The following is an 18,838-nucleotide window of genomic DNA, read 5'->3' as shown; positions in this document are numbered from 1 at the left end:
TTGACTGTTATTTATTTCTTTGCAGGGTTTGTTTTTGTTGGTTTGTGTTACCCCGCCATTTTCTCAGAGCATTCTGTTTGTCTTGTGAAGAGAATTGGCATAATTGTTTCAGCAGGAGATGGTAATGGAAGCCCCACCAAGTCCCCAGTGTGTTGGCCGTGAATTTGTCCGACAGTATTACACACTTTTAAATCAAGCTCCCGCACATCTTCACAGGTTTGTAAACAATATTTTATTTTTCATTGGTTTTGTGTATGTTGTTTGGAGGGGTGTAACAAATATGTATAAATATGTTTAACAAGATTTTATTGAAACATAGTTTAAAATTCATAATTGGGAAAAGAGAGGTGTGGTAGTATATAAGTACGGAGATACTGGTACTCGCTATCCGTGAAACTGTTCTACTGAAATTAATAGAATGAAGAAGAAAAACCGTTTCGCAGATAAAGTGAGTACCAGTTTCTCCGTATTTATAGTTTAAAATATTATAATATATAATGTACTCATGTATACTCATGTAGCATTACAATCATAACATTACTTTAAAAATTACCTTATGATGGGCACATAAAATACATTTTGCACAAGGAATACTTAAATTTGAGACATGAATAATAAAGGTGTATGCAAAGCAAGTAGTCCTGTAATATTAAAATAACATTCAGCTCTTGAGTTAAATTGAAATCTAGCATACATTTTTGTTTCATTTTTAGAAATGTTTTGACGATACAAGTAGATACCTCTCTACAGGATGTAGTTGGAAGGTACTGAGATCAACAGTACAGTATGTTGAGAACTGTATTGAAGATTTAGAGGACTTCTTACCACCTTGGTTCCACAGATAGAGTCTGTCTGTTCTAGAGTTAATAAACTCCAGTTCTTACATCAAAAAGTCAATTCGGGGAATGAGAAATTGTAGCAAATTGTTATACTGGAATGATGTACTCCCCAGTTTCGTGGATAAGCAAGTACATACTTCATTTTAGCATATTAACAGTTACTGTAAGAACACATGATTGTGGTTTCTAGGCAGAGGAATATCAGAATGTAAATTTTTGCAGATTCCATTGTTCAAATGCTGTTTAGTTGTTACAGCAATTTTCTTTATGTAAAATTGCAGGTTTTACAACAATAATTCTTCCTTTGTGCATGGTGGCATTGACACACCGAACCGGGAAACGAAACCTGTCATTGGCCAAAAACAGATCCATCAGAAGATACAGCAACTTAACTTCAGAGACTGCCATGCAAAGATTCGTCAGGTTGACTCTCATGCTACTCTTGGGAATGGAGTTGTTGTTCAGGTTTGCTTGTTTTTCATATTATAACTGATGTAGACCTGATTTTTTTTTTTTTAATTTTGTGTTTTCAAACACAAACTGCATTCAGTATTAAAGAAAAAGCTTTTAGTGCATACTTATTCTTAACTTCTATATTTACTACAGAACTTGAATGACAGAATTCCAAAATTAATCAAAATGTAACTACTTGCAACTTGGTTTAAATATTTTTAATGTGCGTGCATTGAAATCATTTGTCTTACGTGAAATCTTAGACATGTTCATTTTTCTGCAGGTGACAGGAGAACTATCAAATAATGGACAGCCTATGCGACGTTTCATGCAAACTTTTGTTTTGGCACCTCAGTCACCTAAGAAGTATTATGTACACAATGATATTTTCCGTTATCAGGTGAGCATATATGTATAAGAATATTTCATGTTGTACAATAGTATCAAATTACTTTTTTATATAGTACCACTCGAAGCACCCAGTATTCCCAGAGACTTGTTTCACATATGATTCACATGCATGTAGAACACTAACTTCAGACATCTGTTTTTTTTCCCCCACTAATTTCATTTCAATTTTCCTTCGTAACATCAAAAGCAGGTCTGCTGACCAGACTAATGGACACTGCGGAGCCTCGTCCACTGCTAAATAATCCTCCCAGGCATTATCATTCATATTGACATTTTTTTCCAAAACACATCCAGTATTCATAGACTACCTACATATAAAGATATGACACAACACACTACCCTGAAGATGAATACAGAATAAGTCTGAATCTTAGCATGTACATTACAACCAATTCCAGTGATTAAAAGTCCAAAAGTAGTTCATAATATTTCATCACCTGCCAGAAGTTTATATATTCAAGTAAATATTTAATACAGCAGTGATGTCTCATCTTTAATACCAGCAGTTATAACATGAGGTACAATCATCTTCACTATTTTACAATGCAAATACTTATGTATTTATTCTGACTGCTGTTTTCCATATTCCTGCGTACAATTGTAACTAAAAAATGCACTAATCATACTTCCAACTTTACACATTGTTTACTCATTGGATTTGTTGTGATATCTTACAAATCCAGTGTGAAAACTCAGAATTTCCTCTCTTCTGAATAAGCATTGCCACATATTATGCTTGAACTTATTAGGCTTGAACTGATACCGATACTCTTAGTGATTTCTACCAATACCGATGTTTGAAAATTGTAACAATTAGTCGTTCAAAATAATGATTGATATTAGTGTGTATTCCACTCTAATATATACACATCAATTCACTAGATTTTTGCTTTAAGATGTTCAAAAATTAGATGTTATGTAATCACAAAATAGTTTTTACACATAATATTGGTAAAAAAGAAACAGAAACTTCCAATTTTGCATGATTTCCAGGATAATTAGACTGCGCAAATGTTTTGGGTAGCTTTTTTGCAGTCCTACAAAAATCAAAATGCCAGAAAAAATAACAGCTGGTACACTCTTCGATACCAGTGCATCGGTATTGGCTCATCTTTAGTACTGATTTATAACTAGGGAGCGGAAGTTGATGACCTTAAAAATATAGGTATATGACCAGTAGAATGTCCTAGAAAAATGGGAAAAAAGATGTAAAAAATGCAAAAAATGACCATTAAATTTGTAAGTTTCAGGTTAAAAATTGAAATGAAAAGGAAATGAACAAAATGCAATTTTCCTTTTAAAAAAAGTGCACCAAATGATACCACATGCACATTCAATTAAAATATGCAAAGAGGATTTCCAATGGAAACAACCGAAAAATTTTAATACAATTAAATGAAATAGTCGTATGCACAGAGTGAATTGGTGTAAAATGCATTAATATCCTGCATCTTTGCCTGGTGATGTAGTGTGGTGTGTTTCTGTGGCACTGTAAAGAAAAATAAATTATAATTATACACGTAAGAAAATTTTTGTTTAGAAATTAAACAACAGGTTTCACCGTCTGGCCAGGGTATTATTTCCAGCCTCTCCTTATCTGCTCTTAAATCTGAGTTTGCCCCAGAACAGCATCTGGTCGTCTCCCCCCCTGCCCCCGATACAACAAAAACTGTCACCAGTTCAGCATTTCTTTTGCTCGTAAATTGCAATCCTACGAGATATATATTTTTCCTATGTTCACCTTGGTGAAAAGACTCGAGAATATTACCAAAATGAAAGAAGTGACAAAATATGATGAAACAGTACACCGAATATTGAGAAAAATGACTGAAAATGCAGAAAATCGGGTAAAATGACCTAAAACCTGAAATTGGCAAAAGATGCAAAAAATGCACTTTAAGATCACCTTTTTTGGGTTCTACAGCCCCTGGCCAAATTATTAGATGCACCTCTAAATTTTATGCAAAATTCTAAGGATATGTTATTATCTCGTCTAAATTTTTTGTTATTTTCAATTTTTCATTCTTTATTTTATTACATGAAATATTACATTGATTACACGTGAACCTTAACAAAAAACAACAATTGCTTGACACATTAATAATTACAAATATAATTTCTTACTGTGTTTCTTGAATATTAGCTATACAATTCATATGACTGGAAGGCAATTTTAATATTTGGTTGAGCCATCCTTGGCCTTTATCAGTACTTGGATTCGTCTTGGCATACTATCAATGCATGCTTGTACTGTCTCCTTCATATGAGGATGGTGATTCCACACTTGAATTATTTTTTCAATTAGGCCAATTCTTGTCGTAATTGTTTGCTTTGTCACTTCTTTTTTCACTAGGTATCGAACATTTTCAGTTGGGTTGATATCTGGAGAGCTTCCTGGCCAGGGCAAGAGAGGAACATTTTCACTCGGTAGAAACTGTTTCATTGATTTTGCGGTATGGCATGAGGTTCCATCCTGCATGAATACAAGCGGTTCTCCATTTGGTAACCACTCTCTTACTTGAGGTAGCAACTTTCTTCTAAGCACTTCCCTATACTGTTCTTGCCTCATCGTTCCTTGAACCAAATACAGACGTCCTCTATCTTTGCCACTAATGACTGACCAAATCGTAACTTTTATTGGATGTTTGACAGTCTGCACAACACAACCAGGAGTGTATTTTTCACCTGGACGTCTTCTCACAAACAGAGATTTATTCCCCAAGATTTCAAACGTGCACTCGTCACTAAAGCAAATAGATCTATAAAAGTTCAAATCTTTTTCTTTGTGAGCTTTTGAACAATGAAAGCGTTTACGAATCAGAGCAGGGGTTAATTTTGGCTTCTTAGCAGGTCTGAGTGCCTTCAGGCTCATATCAGAAAGCTTAAGCCTTACTCCTCTTTCAGATGCACGAACACCACTCTTTTCAAGTTTATCTTTAAGTTCCTTTGTACTCGCAAATCTATTCGTGAGGCAAATGTTCTTCAAACAGCTTAAGGATCTTGAAGTAAAAATTGTTTTACGCCCACATCTGTCTTTTCTTTGTGACTAACACTCTCCACCATATTCAATTTTTTTCTCTATTCGCCTCACAGATGCTTCAGAGACATTAGATCTTCGAGAAATCTCTCGATAAGAGAACATTTTAGTCTTTATTACTGTCTTAATTTCAGCAGTCTTTCTCGGTGTGAAGTCACTTTTTTTTACCATGACTCCCTAATGTCAATAATTAAATTTTAAAAAACAACACAATATCACTGCAAAATTTAACACAAATACGATTCACTTATTCGCCAAACGTCCTCCTCTCAACTCAGCTTGAATTGAACTGCGGTATGTTCCTTCAACAACAATGACGTTTGGTGTTGGCGGTATTGTATTGTTTGTAACAACAACAACAGTACCTCCTCTTTTCATATTGATCATTACAGTAATCAAAAGTTCAGCCACAAAGAACCCTATTGCAACATTTTTAATGTGAAAAGAAAGAGAACTGTGAAAAGCGTCCACTGTGTCGAATTACATTACTTTGTATTATTATTAATATTATTATTGTTATCAATGTTGTGCATGAAAGTTCATTTTTACGTATTACTTGTATTTGCCAGGGTTCAATTAACGTACAGGAAAGTTTCCAGATGACTAATGGTCAATTTTGTACAAGTTTCCCCTTCAAAACTCTTTATTTTCAAAAAGAAAATTGCGGTGCGTCTAATAATATGGCCAGGCGCTGTAGATGCAGTGTAATATTGTGTATATTTAATGGGCATCGTGTCCGGGATGTCAGAAAAATAAATGACATTTCATCAACTTCCGCTCCCTATTTATAACCATTATATCCCCATGTTTAGAGGTCACAGAGACAGCAAAACTAGTTAATTTGAATTGTACTGATAAGGTGGTGGTAGAAAATATACGTTGATCCTGATAGAAAAAAAAATCACGTATAGAATGGTTTGTTACAGAACTAGGGTGGAGATTTATAGCTTTGTGCAGTGCTTTCTAAGAAAATGACAAAATGGCACTTTTCTTTAAGCTGAAGGCCATTTATGGAAATATTGGGAATGCCTTTTTCAGCAGATACCAGGTATTGTTGTAATAATTATATGGTGAGCTCATTTTTTAGTGCCTTCATTATATGGCAACATTTAATTACTTTTAGAATAATATTTTGGTACATTTGCTTCAAGAGTGTAAACTTGTAATTGTATCAGATGCTGTCATTTTTGTTCTTTTAATAGCTAATAAACATGTCCGAAATGGACATGTTTGCATTCATGTCCATTTCCAGTAAGAGCTAGTATAAGTCAACCTCGATTTGCATCAATAATTCACGTAAATACCGTTGGTTTTGATGAGGTGGCACAGAGACCTGCGTGCGGAATATTTGTGCTGCTATGAGGACGTGGATGACTGAGGGTTAAGGTACATACTTTCACATGCCAGTAAACACGCCTTAAAAAGGTTGTCGTCCAGAATATGTTATCTAGTAAACTCATTGTTTAACTGCTTTTTCATTAAGTTGTTTCACCCATTGTTTTGACTGTAGACTACCTCCCCTATTTTAAGTTCCTGAAATATTACCAAGTAAAATTGTGTATGTGCTTCTCAAAATCAGTAGACAGACAGTTAGTGTTTATTAAAATTTTGCCAAGATGCAAAGTATATTTTGTGTTTTGTTCTGTCAGGATGAGATATTTGATGATGATGAGCCTGAGCAGGACAGTGGAAGATCAGAAGCTGAAGAGGATGCGGAACCTGAGCGGCCACCTCCAACAGATACTTTGCCACATGTAAGTACACACAATCATTGTTTGTGGGCAGCAGACAGGTAGATGAATCAAAATGCAAAAGGGGAAGTAGGTAGAAACATAAACAAAATTATGGCACGTGTTCATATCAGTATTTCGCTTGTATGCTTTTGGTTGTTTATTATCGCTTGATTTGTGTGTGCGTGTGTGATTTTGATGCCTGGTACAACTCCTACCAAATGCTCTCAAAGTGGAACAAAGACAGTTTTCCACATTGTACGTGTGGGTTGTACATGTAGGTTGTCACCCCTATTTTCCTAGTGGACTCTTGCAGTTAGTACATGCACACTAATACAGATGGACTTGATCTTGTATCTAAATGATATACGATTCTACGACCCTCTCGAAGAAACGACCCTTTTCTCGAAAACCGGGGAAAATTTGGAAAAAAGTTGAAAAATTAAAAGAAATCAGCCAAAAAATACGTTTTTTGCCCGAAATTACTGCTGGACTTGGAGTCTTTGTCAATGTGTGTGGCAGGTCAAGCTCTTTCATCGATAAATACACCACCTTGAGAAATTAAGACATAAGATCGCAGGAATGTTCCAAAACATAGGCATGCGGAAGGGAAGCAAATGCCCCCCCTAATCATGGATGTCCACAGATTTTTACCACGGAGGGACAAGCAAGGTATTTTTCCATAGGGCATATTACCCTGATAATAATGTTGCCCGCTCAAAAAACACCACTTGAATTTGAAACCATCTCATTATTACTGACTGAAATCCAATTATACTTGTGAAATATACACTTTTTAGGTTGACATTCAATTTCTAAGGGGGGGGGGGGTGTGGCCATCCTTGCTCCCCCTCCCTTCCAGGAGTCCAGGTTCTTACATTATTATACTTTAACCCAGAAATTTAGTGTAGAGGAATCTTATCGCCGTTATTAAACGATATTATACTCAAAGAAAATTAAGTATTTGAAGCAGTTTAAAGTTCAAGGCAACTACGGGGGAAGGGGTGAGTGGTGCAACTGCAGAGGGGCATTGCCCCTCCCCAACCTCGGACGGAAATCAATTCTAGCGGGGACAAGGGGGCAAACATTGAGGTAAAAGAAAGCAAGACAAGTGGAATCTAAGAGTAGCACGACAAAACGATACTAAAGATGGATTTAGTTTTCATGTATTTCTTGCATTATTTCTTCAGATTGCCAAGAGCACCTGCAATGGGGCACAGAGGGACAAGTTGCACCTTGATATCAAATTTTATACAAATAAAAATACATTTTGTAAAAAAAATTTTGCTTGCTTTGCTCGCAATTTATGCTTTTCTTAGTCTTGTCAAATTCAGAGCTATAGCTTAAGGGTGGTAAGTGGCCCTGGATGCCGAATGATCTAAATAAAAAAAATTGTAAAAGAAAATGCCATGGCACCCCATGATATTTGTTGTACCATATTAAATCAATTTTCTTTACATTTTGCAAAAATTTGGATCCGAAAATTTTCGAGACATACACACTCATCAATGCAATGAAACAAAAAACAGTGAGATAAAATGAGATTTTTCTTTCCTGACTGAACTTTTATCAGCCCCCCCCCCCCCCCTAATCAGTGGGTCTGCGCACGCCTATGTTCCAAAATGCAGATGCGTGGTGCCTGGAAGTCTGGCCCATCTGTCTCATCTCTGACGTAGAGTTCAGAAGGTTCCCATGAGAGAGCAACTCTTGGCCTTGTAGCAGACAACTTCCAGTAACCGCTTTCATTGAAAACGTATTCTTTTTTCATAAAAAAGCGAAACTGTTAGATAATCAAAGCCACATAGGCCAACTTAAGATCGTCAACCCGCTTAATGATTTGTTATCCAAGTTTCCGCAAAAGTTTACTTCGATCTTGCTTGCATCATAACTCCAGTTTCCCACTTCATACGTTTTCCTAACTGTGTCGATGTCATAATATTTGCCAAAAAAAGTGTTTCGTTGGTTGAGTGACTTCCTACCTCTTTTCCTCTCAGCCGATTGTTTCAACCATGATTTTCTTGCTTGTGGGTGATTGCAGGCGAGGGTGGAAGTGGACCCCTCTTCCTTTCCTTTTACGTCTAAAATGGGGCAACCAGTTCTGGATACATTCTTAAAAATGAATAAAAACCATAGGACAAGTTAAAAAAAAAAAAGTAAACCCTCCCCCCTTCCCAGCTCATTCTCTGCCACTGGTGTGCACAGCAATGTGATAATTGCAGAATTCAGGTCCTATTTCCTTTTAATGCTGTTGTCTGCATAGGAAATATTGCCCGTATTATTATCTGTTGCATAGTAAAATCTAAAGCAAGGGTCTTTTCTTTCTTCTTCACACTGCTGATAAAAGTTCCGCCTTTGACAATTGCGTTATCTTGAAATGCTGAGGATTTTCTCTTCGACCACCTATTGCTCAAACTTCAGCCGGTCTCTTTGTTTTTACGCTGCATCTGGCGCCAGTTTTTTGTCTAGCATCTGCAAAGCCGTTCCTTGCGGACAACAGCAATGACTAGTCCAGCACGAAGCAAAACGTCATTGTTTTGAATCTCGCAAAGCTGGTTTGATTTAAAGATAACAAAATTCGATCTCCAGAAAGAAAAACAAGTTAAAACAACTTCATGTTCTGCGCCTTCTGATAAGTAAAACTGCTCAATGTAGGAATGGATGCTGAGACCGATTTAAAGAAACATTTTTCAAGGGGAAAACGTTTGGAGGAGCGGATGTTTGACATCAAGAATACTCCTAAATCCAACATTAAATCGTTGATTAACGTAAGAGTAAATAACGATCTCCCGTTTTGATATCTGAAAATGCGCAGTCTTTATAAAGCTTGTTTTGAGTTCATTTTATGCTGTTGGTCTAATCGGGACTAAATATACAGTTTAAAGTGAAATCCAATTCCAAACCCAAATGATAACACAACCCTTCATTTTGGAAAAAAAATAATTAATGATTTCAAATCAATAGGTGATCCTGGAAGTATTTTGAATACTGATCACGGAAATTACATTCATTTTTTCCCATCACGTCAGGAATTTTCACAATTTCACAATCAAAATTCTCATATTCGCCATTACATTATGCCTATTACAGAATGGAACAAAATAAATTTAAACAAGGGAAATTTCAGTTGTTTACGAACCAATAGGTGATTCTGGAAGTATTTTGAAAGCTGATTACAGATATGACATAAGTTTATTCCCATTACGTCAGGAGTTTTCTCCCATTAAGTTCAATAAACCCTACATTATACCATTGAGTTTTGAACATTTTGTGAAGGAAATTTTTGAGGGATTTTGAAAGTGGAACTTATGTAATCAAAGTTTACAATTTTTATGTCAATGTACCTTGTAAGGATAGAAATTGGATTAAATGCTTACTATTCTATGTGCATTTATATTTCAAAATTAGAGAAATTGTATTGTAGAAATCCAATAATTTACCACCATCTAAACAGAGCCATCTATTGAGGAAATGACGGAACTACACATTTTATTGTGAAATAAAGGCACTTAATATATTGCTATTTTCTGAAATAAACTAGACGTGATGGGTAAAAATGGATTTCATTTTTGGAATCAGTATGACATAATGTCATATGGCACGTTTAAGATGCTACATTTGTATAGTTGTGGAAAAATTTCAAGTAATCTGTGCACGTCCATTAGTTGTACTTACACTTATTTCGAGAATTCACGAGGAACTGAATGTAACAGCTGTAAAATATACTTCTACTCGCCTTAATTTTAGTAAGTGACGCTAGATGGCACCATGAGGGAATTTCGATTAAACAGTAAATTCTTGAATCTTGTCTGGCTTAAAAGTTATGATAACGATAAAGTTAGTCCTTTAATCTTAACGTCTTTGATACGAGTGTTGATCATTTACATTAGTGGGTAACTTGTCTAAAATTTTGCTCCCAAAAGTTTGCTATTGCCTTATGCACAGAGACATTTCGATGTCGCAGTAAGTGCACGCATGGGCAAATTGCATTGATGGTGTTTCAAAATAGATCTTACAGTGTGTTACACCCAAATCCTTTGCATAAACAAAGCAAGAAGGTTTAATTCACTGTTTATTACAAAAGGATCCTTAATACCTATACCGGGTGGTCCATGTATAATGATACTATGGAATATCGCATGCAGAATGCATCCAATCGAAAAATTGCACAGAAAAGAAGTTTGATACTATTGAGGGGGTAAGTCAATGTCGCAAAAATTTCGTCGCTGCCACCCACCTCTTAGGGCGGGGGGGGGGGGTAAATGTGAAATTTCAAATGGAACACCCCCGTTCGTTTTACATATTTTGATTCCGTGTTGAAAAATAAGTATTTTTTGTTCGAAAAATTTTGTGAAAAAATTGCAACCTTCAAACATCTATAAACATTTTGTTGTTTGAGTTTCATTTTGTTCCCTTTATGTAATAACAGTTTTGGTTTCCGTTGAGAACATTGCAAAAACGAATTTTATTAAAAAAAAAATAATTCGGCAAAAGAAAATTGTTTGCAATTTATGTTTTTGTGTTACAATAAATAATATTAATTTGTTCTAACTCTTTGGTTTCAAGGAACAATTTCATATGAACAACAAAATTATGTATTTTACTACAAATTAGTTATCATTTGAGGTACACAAATAAATGTTTAAAGGAGCAAATGTTCAAAATGATGACCGTTCTCTTCAAGGCATTTCAAAACACGGTGTCTGAAGTTCCACACTGTTCGTCCCAAAATGTCAGGAGTGATAGAGGCACAAGGATCAATAATTCGTTGCCGCATGTTTTCTAGCGTTATTGAAAGAATTGTTTGAAGACAGGGTTTTGTAGACACACCCAAGGTCATCCTGTTCATTTTGAACATTTGCTCTCTCTCTCTCTCTCTCTCTCCCTCTCCCTGACAATGTAGGGAGAGAGAGAAATTAGCAGACACACACAACACAAAAAACTTCAAATATTGTTCAACGTTTTGAATAATACCATGGAAAATACATTTTCATTTAGGAATATATGTATATATTTATTTTTTTACCTTATCATTTGAAAAATTGACTTAACAGAACTTCCATATATTGTTCAAAGTTTTCATATTACATATTGGAATATATGTACAGTCAACTCTCGATTCTACGACCCCGGGTATAAGGACTCTCTCGAAGTAACGACCCTTTTGCCGGTAACCGTGAAAAATTTAGAAAACATTGGAAAATAAAGTTGAAAAATTGAAGGAAATCAGCCGAAAAATGCGTTGTTTTTTCCTCCACTTTTCCCTTCACGAGCGCTCTACCGCTCACAATTGGGTCTGAACTAAAAATAGACACCACCACTCCATGCTTGAGTGATATCCAATAGCACTTGACCTCTGCCCTCCCCTCCCTCAAGGGCACCCATGTTACCCCGCACCCGGCGGCTGCTATCCAATGTGCCAGGCTTGTGTTGCCGCGCTTGCTCTTGGATAAACGAGAAGAGAAGATCGAATGTGCTTGTATGTTATTTTAAATCGACTTGACTTGTTTCCTTGTCCTAAGAGCTGCTGAAAACTCGCAGGGGAGGGGGGGAAATAACTGCTGGACTTGCAGTCTTTGCTAATGTGTGTGGCAGGTCAAGCTATTTCATCGATAAATACACCACCTTAAGAGATAAGATCGCAGGAATGTTCGAAAATACAGATGTGTGGCGCTGGGAAGTCTGGCCCATCTGTCCAGCTCTGACCTAGAGTTCAGCAGGTTCCCATGAGTGAGCAACTCTCGGCCTTGTAGCCAACAACTTCTGGTAACTGCTTTCATTCAAAATGTGTTCTTTGTTCCCTGCAACACTTCATAAAAAAGCGAAACTGTTAGAGATAATCAAAACCACATAGGTGAACTAAAGATCGTCAACCCGCTTAATGCGTTGTCATCCAGGTTTCCACAAAAGTTTACTTCGATCTTACGTGCATCATAACTCCTGTTTCCCACTTCATACGTTTTCCTAATTGTGTCGATGTTGTAATATCTGCCAAAAAAGTGTTCCGTTGGCTGACTGACTTCTCCCTCTTTTCCTGTCAGCAAACATGGGGGGAGGGGCAATGCAGATTGTTTCAGCCACGATTTTCTTGCTGATGCGGGCTGATTACAGGCAAGGGTGGAAAGGGACCCACCCCTCTTCCTTTCCTTTGACGTATAAAATGAGGCAACCAGTTCTGGATATATTCTTGAAAATGAACAAAAACCATAGAACAAGTAAAAAAAAAGTGACCCTCCCCCCTTTCCCCAGCTCATTCTCCGCCACTGGTGTGCACGGCAATGTTGATAATTGCAGAATTCAGTTTTTTTTAATTATTTATTTAATGCTGTTGTCTGCATAGGAAATATTGCCCGTATTATTGTCTGTTGCATGGTAAAACGTAAAGCAAGGGTCATTTCTTTCTTCTTTACACTGCTGTTAAAAGTTCCCTCTTCGACAGTTGCCTTATCTTTAAAATGCTGGGATTTTTCTCTTCCGCCGCCACCTGTTGCTCGAACTTCCAGTGGGTCTCCTTGTTTTTACGATGCAGCTGGCGCCAGTGTTTTGTCTAGCGTGTGCAAAGCTCTTGCTTGCCGATAACAGCGATGACTCATCCAGCGCGAAGGAAAAAGTTATGAATCTCGCAAAGCTGTTTTGATTTGACGATAACCGAAATTCAAGGAAAACAAGAGTTAAAATAACTTCATGTTTTGGCCTTCTGATAAACAAATATGTAAATTTAATTCAACCGCTTTTCTTCAGAACCATTCATGTGGGGGGGGGGGGTGTTCAATGTAGGAATGGTCGCTAAGAGATTAAAAAGACATTATTCAAGGGCAAAACGTTTGGAGGGGTGGGTGTTTGACATCGAGAATATGCCTAAATTCAACATTAAATTGTCCTCTATTAACGTGAGAGTAAAGAACGATCTACCATTTTGATATGTGAAAATGGGCAGTTTCATAAAGCTTATTTTCAGTTCATTAATGCTGATGGGCTAATCGGGACTAAATATACAGTTTAAAGTGAAATTCAATTCCAAATCAACTGCCACGCTGTTTAATGTAGGCATTGGATGAAAAAACATCGCAAGTTGCGCGTTTCCTTTTTCACGCTGGATTACATGCAAGTCAAGGAAGGAGTTTGGACTGCTCCCTTGAATGGGGGAGGGGGGTGAATGAAGTTGGTTGAAGCAAAGAAAAGTTATTTTTTTATATTTTACACAGCCGAACCAGAACGAAAATTACACCCTGCCTTTATTACCCCCACACCCCCTATACGCCTTCATGGCATGGTGCTATGCACAGGAGAGCACTTTACCTTTATTTTTTATTTTTTATTTTTTTTGTCTGGTATCTAGAGAGGTTGTGTTGTTACTCCCGAGAGATCTAATCTTACCAGTTAATCTTGTAACAGACGATGCTCCAGATTATCTCCCGACTTTTGCTGGCACCAGTCTGACTGGTGTCAAGATTCTTCGAGTTTTGTTTGCAATAAGCGAGAGATTGTTTTCCTTTCCATTGGTCTCGGTGCAAATGGGTTTCTCATGAATTAGAATTCTAAGAATTTCCTGGAAAAGCAACGACTGTGCACAATTAAAACAAAGTAACATTATTTTAAATTCTCTTTTGTGAAAACTTTTTCATGTTCTATTTTCCTTCTCATAACACGCATTCTGTGCACTGTATCGAGTGTTGTCTGTAAAGTGTAAAAATTTTAACAGCAAAGAAAATCTATATTCATTCATTGTCTTATAGAAAAATGGTGTATCTACTATGTCATGTCTTGCAAATACATTTTCTGATCTGGTTTCACTACCAACCCCTGAGCATACAACAATCCAAACAAAACCATGAGTTCGTCTTTGTTTGTTGGTTTCCACATGTTCACACGAGAGCATTTTTTTAACTTCTTTATTCACTGCAATGAACTGTTCTGCATATCTATTTGTCTCCCATTCTATTGTAGACAGCAGTTCATCATTTACAAAAAATCCGAAAAAATTCAATGGATCAGAATGATTTGTAAAGTTTGCCTTTATTCCAGAGTCACCTGTGAAAGGAATCTCCGAACTTTGACACTGAGGCATAATGGTCCAAGCTTCATATTCTTCTTCTTGTTGTTCACCTTCAACTCCTTCACTTCCACTCTCCTCTGATGGAATATCATAGTTCGTATCTCCTTCGGAATTTCTAATTTCAAATTCTGAACTTTCATCACAACTGGAATCCTCAAGAAGTCGAATTTGGTCCGTGCTTTGCATTTGCTCAGCCATTCTCTCACATGAAAGAAACACAAGCTATTCCTGCTCAGTTAATAATACTGTGCTGCCATCTATGCATCGGATTCCGCATAGTGTACACAACAGTACCCGAGAACAATTCACGTTACCCCATCTGAAGTTGGAATAAACTTTCCTGCCCGAACACAGCTTGGGTAACCTGCTTGTAACTCAATTTATAAAACCGAAACACCCACTTAAGGGGTTAATGTGTCCTACAATATGCATTGGTTGCAAACAGATCACAACTTGCATGTTTCCTTTTTCAGGCTGGATTACAATGCAAGTTGAGGAAGGAGTTTGGACTGCTCCCTGGAATGGGGGAGGGGGTGAATATGAAGTTGGTTGAATCAAAGAAAACGGGACTTTTTGTTTTATGATGTATTTTATACAGCCTAACCAGAACGAAATGTACAGCCCGTGTTTTTTTTTTTTCCTTTTTTTTTTTCCTTCTGGTGCCTAGAAAGCTTGTGTTGTTTCTCCCGAGAGATCTTATCTCACCAGTTAATCTTGTAACAGACAATGCTCTAGTAGACCAGCATAAAATCCAACATTCAATCTGCCCGATTATCTCCCGACTTTTGCTGGGGTCTAGATTTCTTAAAGTTTCGCTTGCAATCAGGGAGAGATTGTTTTCTTTTCCATAGGCCTCAGTGCAAATGGGTTTCTCATGAACTAGAATGGTAAGAATTTCGTGGAAGATCAACGACTGCACAATTGAAAGAAAGTTGCATTATTTTAAATCCTTTTTTGTGAAAACGTTTTCATGTTCAATTTTCCTTCTCACAACACGCATCCTGTGCAGATAACAGGTTGTATAACTACCAGGATAAATTGTGTTACTGTCTCCTAGGAATCTTTGTGTCTGTTTAAGCTGAAAATTGGTGCAAATTTCAATAACAACTCCTTAATGACCCTTTTCCTGGGACCTGTGAAAGGTCGTTGTATCGAGAGTTGACTGTATTTAACACCCATGAACTTCTGAGCCCAAAAATTTCTGTGTTGACCCAGCATAGCAAGGGCCGCCTGGGACCAATTGAAAGCAGGAGTAGCAAACTCTGGTCTTGAAAGCCAGAAAGCAGCAGCGATGAGACTCCTTGGGAAGCCTTACCCATCAAAGGGCCTATCAAAGTTTACTTCATATAATATTTAAAAAAATTCTGTTCATTATCTCACTGGCCGCGGTGGCTCAGTCTGTAACGCGTCTGACTACCATGCTCAAGGTCCTGGGTTCGATCCCCGGCCGGTTCAAATCCGGGAACTTTTCTAACGTTGGAAGTGGCTCCGGTGCCCACCCAGCATCGAATAACATGGGTACCTGGGGGAAACCCTGGGGGGTAAAGGCGGTCAGGGGCGTGGTGCTGATCACATCACCCCCACTCACGACCGGATCAAGAAAGTGTGGGGCGTTACCCCCACACCCCCTATACGCCTCCATGGCATGGTGCTAAGCACAGGGGAACACTTTACCTTTTTTTTTTCATTATCTCTCTTTTTCTAAATATTCAGTAAATGATATCACTTTCTACATTCTACATTTCATATTCAGACCTAGAATCATTCACGTCCTCCTCCAGATAATGCTAAACTCTTCCTGGGAGAGTATCTGCCGGATCAACTTTGCCAAATTAGAAAATGCACAGCACACACGCAACATGGAGTGGCAGATAAAGATCAAAGAAACAACACTTGTGCTGCCCTCAAGTGGGCATGTTATGAACTGAAATATCAAAGGTTTGGAGCAAGACATTTGACGAACCATGTAGAAACCGGCCCCTGTGGCAGAGTGGTTAGCACTAGACTGTGCTGCGACGCCAGGGGTCCCAGGTTCGAATCATGGCATGGGCATAGATGATTGTAAGTGTCCATTTATTATATCGTCACTCATCCCCATCTTCGCAAATTAGCCAAAAGTTTAACAAAAGGCGAAATAAAATAAAGGAAATCAAATTAAATGTACATGTTTCTACAAGCATTCAAAAATAAAGAATGTGTATCTACGTTCCAGACATGTAGCCAGGGGGGAGGGCTTGGGGGGGGGGGGGTGCTGAAGCCCCACCCAAAATCCTACAAATATATAATTTAAATAGTGTATAGTGGTAATTAATTTTACTTCCGTTAACCATTCTCGCTACGGGCCTGTGTACGTTCTTCACGCCGAAAGGGTTAATACGAGTTCAGTTTTGTTCTTATTCATTGCTGCTATCCAGCTCCCAAGAGTTCGTTCAATATAGCTTATATTGAAATAAATTGGATTTGTTTTTTATGGCTAGAGGCATGCATACTTCTTTTTTTGAAGAAAAAACGTGAAATATGAAGCAACACATTGTAATGCTAATTTTTCATGTATCTGAAAGGCGTGAGGTGCATTTTACTACCCTGTTTTGTCATGAAATGATGCGAAATGAACTGCAAAATCCGAAATAGGCTCTTAAAGACAAAATTTTGAATTCATTTAAAGACTCCAAACTTTCTGAGGTTTGAATTATTCTATGAAATGGAAATTTGATCAATTCTGCTGTAAATATTTGAGAAGCAAAAATGGACCCCTTTATACAGGATTAAACTTTATACTCTGGTAACTACCATAAAATGTGCTATTAGAAGGGATATATTTATTTTGTGTAATAAGTGCAGTTTTTAAATCAAATTTAGGATTATATTCATAATTTTGAAACCAAATTGTCATTTTTGCATATCACTTTTGGTCAGGTTTTTCACCGATATAACAGCAACATTTTATTTTATTTACCAAAAATACTCTACTTATTGCTTGTTACAGTCAGGGCAAATATTTAGTAATATTTCAATTTAGGTGGCCAGATTTTAGTTTTAAATGTAGTCGCGAACAGTTCTGGGTTTTAATGATACCATTGAAATAATGGAATAGTTACAACCCAGAAGTGTCAGTGACTATATTTTAAAGTTATATTTTGTATGAAGTTACAAAATATCAGGGTTTGCAGTATTATAATATTTTGTGTGCCTACAATATAATTTTGTAAAAAAAATGTTGCAGTTGGGATACAAAATTACAGCTTTGACTATAAAAATATAAATAAAATATGTACCAACTTCAAAACTGCTAAGTGTGCTGCATTCCATCTATTAAACAATAAGTATTTCATAAAATATCGTTATGTGAGTATGTTCAGTTTGCAAAAGCAACGTTTTGGGGGTCTACTGCTCACTTCTTCAAGCTTCTTCCATTGCACGTATTATTGCTACATGCCGCATCAATTTACGTTGAACAAGTAATAAGGTAAAAAGGTTTCAATTGGTAAAGGAGTTGTTAGAAACTTGCCCATGACTCAATAAAACTTTCCATACCCATTTCGTTCTTCGTAAAATCTTCCGAAAGCGTTTAAACTAAAAACACTCTCTCCTCAGTCACTAGTGTTAGTACCAGGTTTTCTTTCTTGTAGAATGCATGACGTTTCTAGAGGCTATTCCCCTCCTACGTAGCTTCCCTTCCCTGTGCCATTCTTACATCATTTCTGACTCGAAATGTAGCAATAATAAGTGCCAAGCAAAAAGCCTGAAGAAGGGATAAGTAGACCCCCGAAACGTTGCTTTTACAAACTGAACATACTCGCATAACATAAGTAAACTGTTTTTTATATTTTATGAAATACTTATTGTTTACTAAAGTGAGTAATTCGCACCTGTGCAAATATGAATCCATTTATTAACATACAAGTATTAACATTGGAGGAAAAAGGGCAGATACTTGGTCATGGTACTGAACCACATGACAGAATTGTGAACACTATCATCCTTATGATGTTATAAGTTGAATGGCAACACTAACTTTAAAATTAATATTTTAAATTACACGCTAGAAGTCTCTAATTACCATATTTACTCATGTATGATGCACACTTTTTTCCAAAATTTTTGCTCCCAAAAACTGTGGTGCATACCAACATGAAACCATACAGGGTAATTCCATGATTTTGGGACACTTGCATTGATTTTTCATGTTTACGGAATCCTATCATGTTATATATTGTTGTAAAGCTAAATTCTGCAGTTTCTGAATATGGCAACAGTATTCCATTCAAGATAATGACACTAATGTGAAATGCGGTTGAAATAAGTTCATCACAAA

At 36.9% G+C, this 18,838-nt stretch overlaps 1 protein-coding gene across 6 annotated transcripts in view; it reads left to right on the top strand.

The window, feature by feature from the left end:
- Positions 1-18,838, top strand: part of rin (ras GTPase-activating protein-binding protein 2) — a 72,102-nt gene that overhangs the window by 30,658 nt on the left and 22,606 nt on the right. For all 6 annotated transcript variants that reach the window (XM_083131276.1, XM_083131280.1, XM_083131275.1 and 3 more), the window contains exons 4-7: positions 26-216; positions 1,121-1,304; positions 1,576-1,692; positions 6,390-6,494. In XM_083131276.1, the coding sequence (XP_082987402.1) occupies positions 119-216; positions 1,121-1,304; positions 1,576-1,692; positions 6,390-6,494 (504 nt within the window). In that variant the 5' untranslated portion in view covers positions 26-118. The remainder of the gene's footprint in view (positions 1-25; positions 217-1,120; positions 1,305-1,575; positions 1,693-6,389; positions 6,495-18,838) is intronic.

This window comes from Lepisma saccharinum, chromosome 11 (assembly GCF_977018435.1).
Source record: "Lepisma saccharinum chromosome 11, izLepSacc3.1, whole genome shotgun sequence".
Taxonomy (NCBI): Eukaryota; Metazoa; Arthropoda; class Insecta; order Zygentoma; family Lepismatidae; genus Lepisma; species Lepisma saccharinum.
This window is presented reverse-complemented; position numbering and strand designations above follow the sequence as displayed.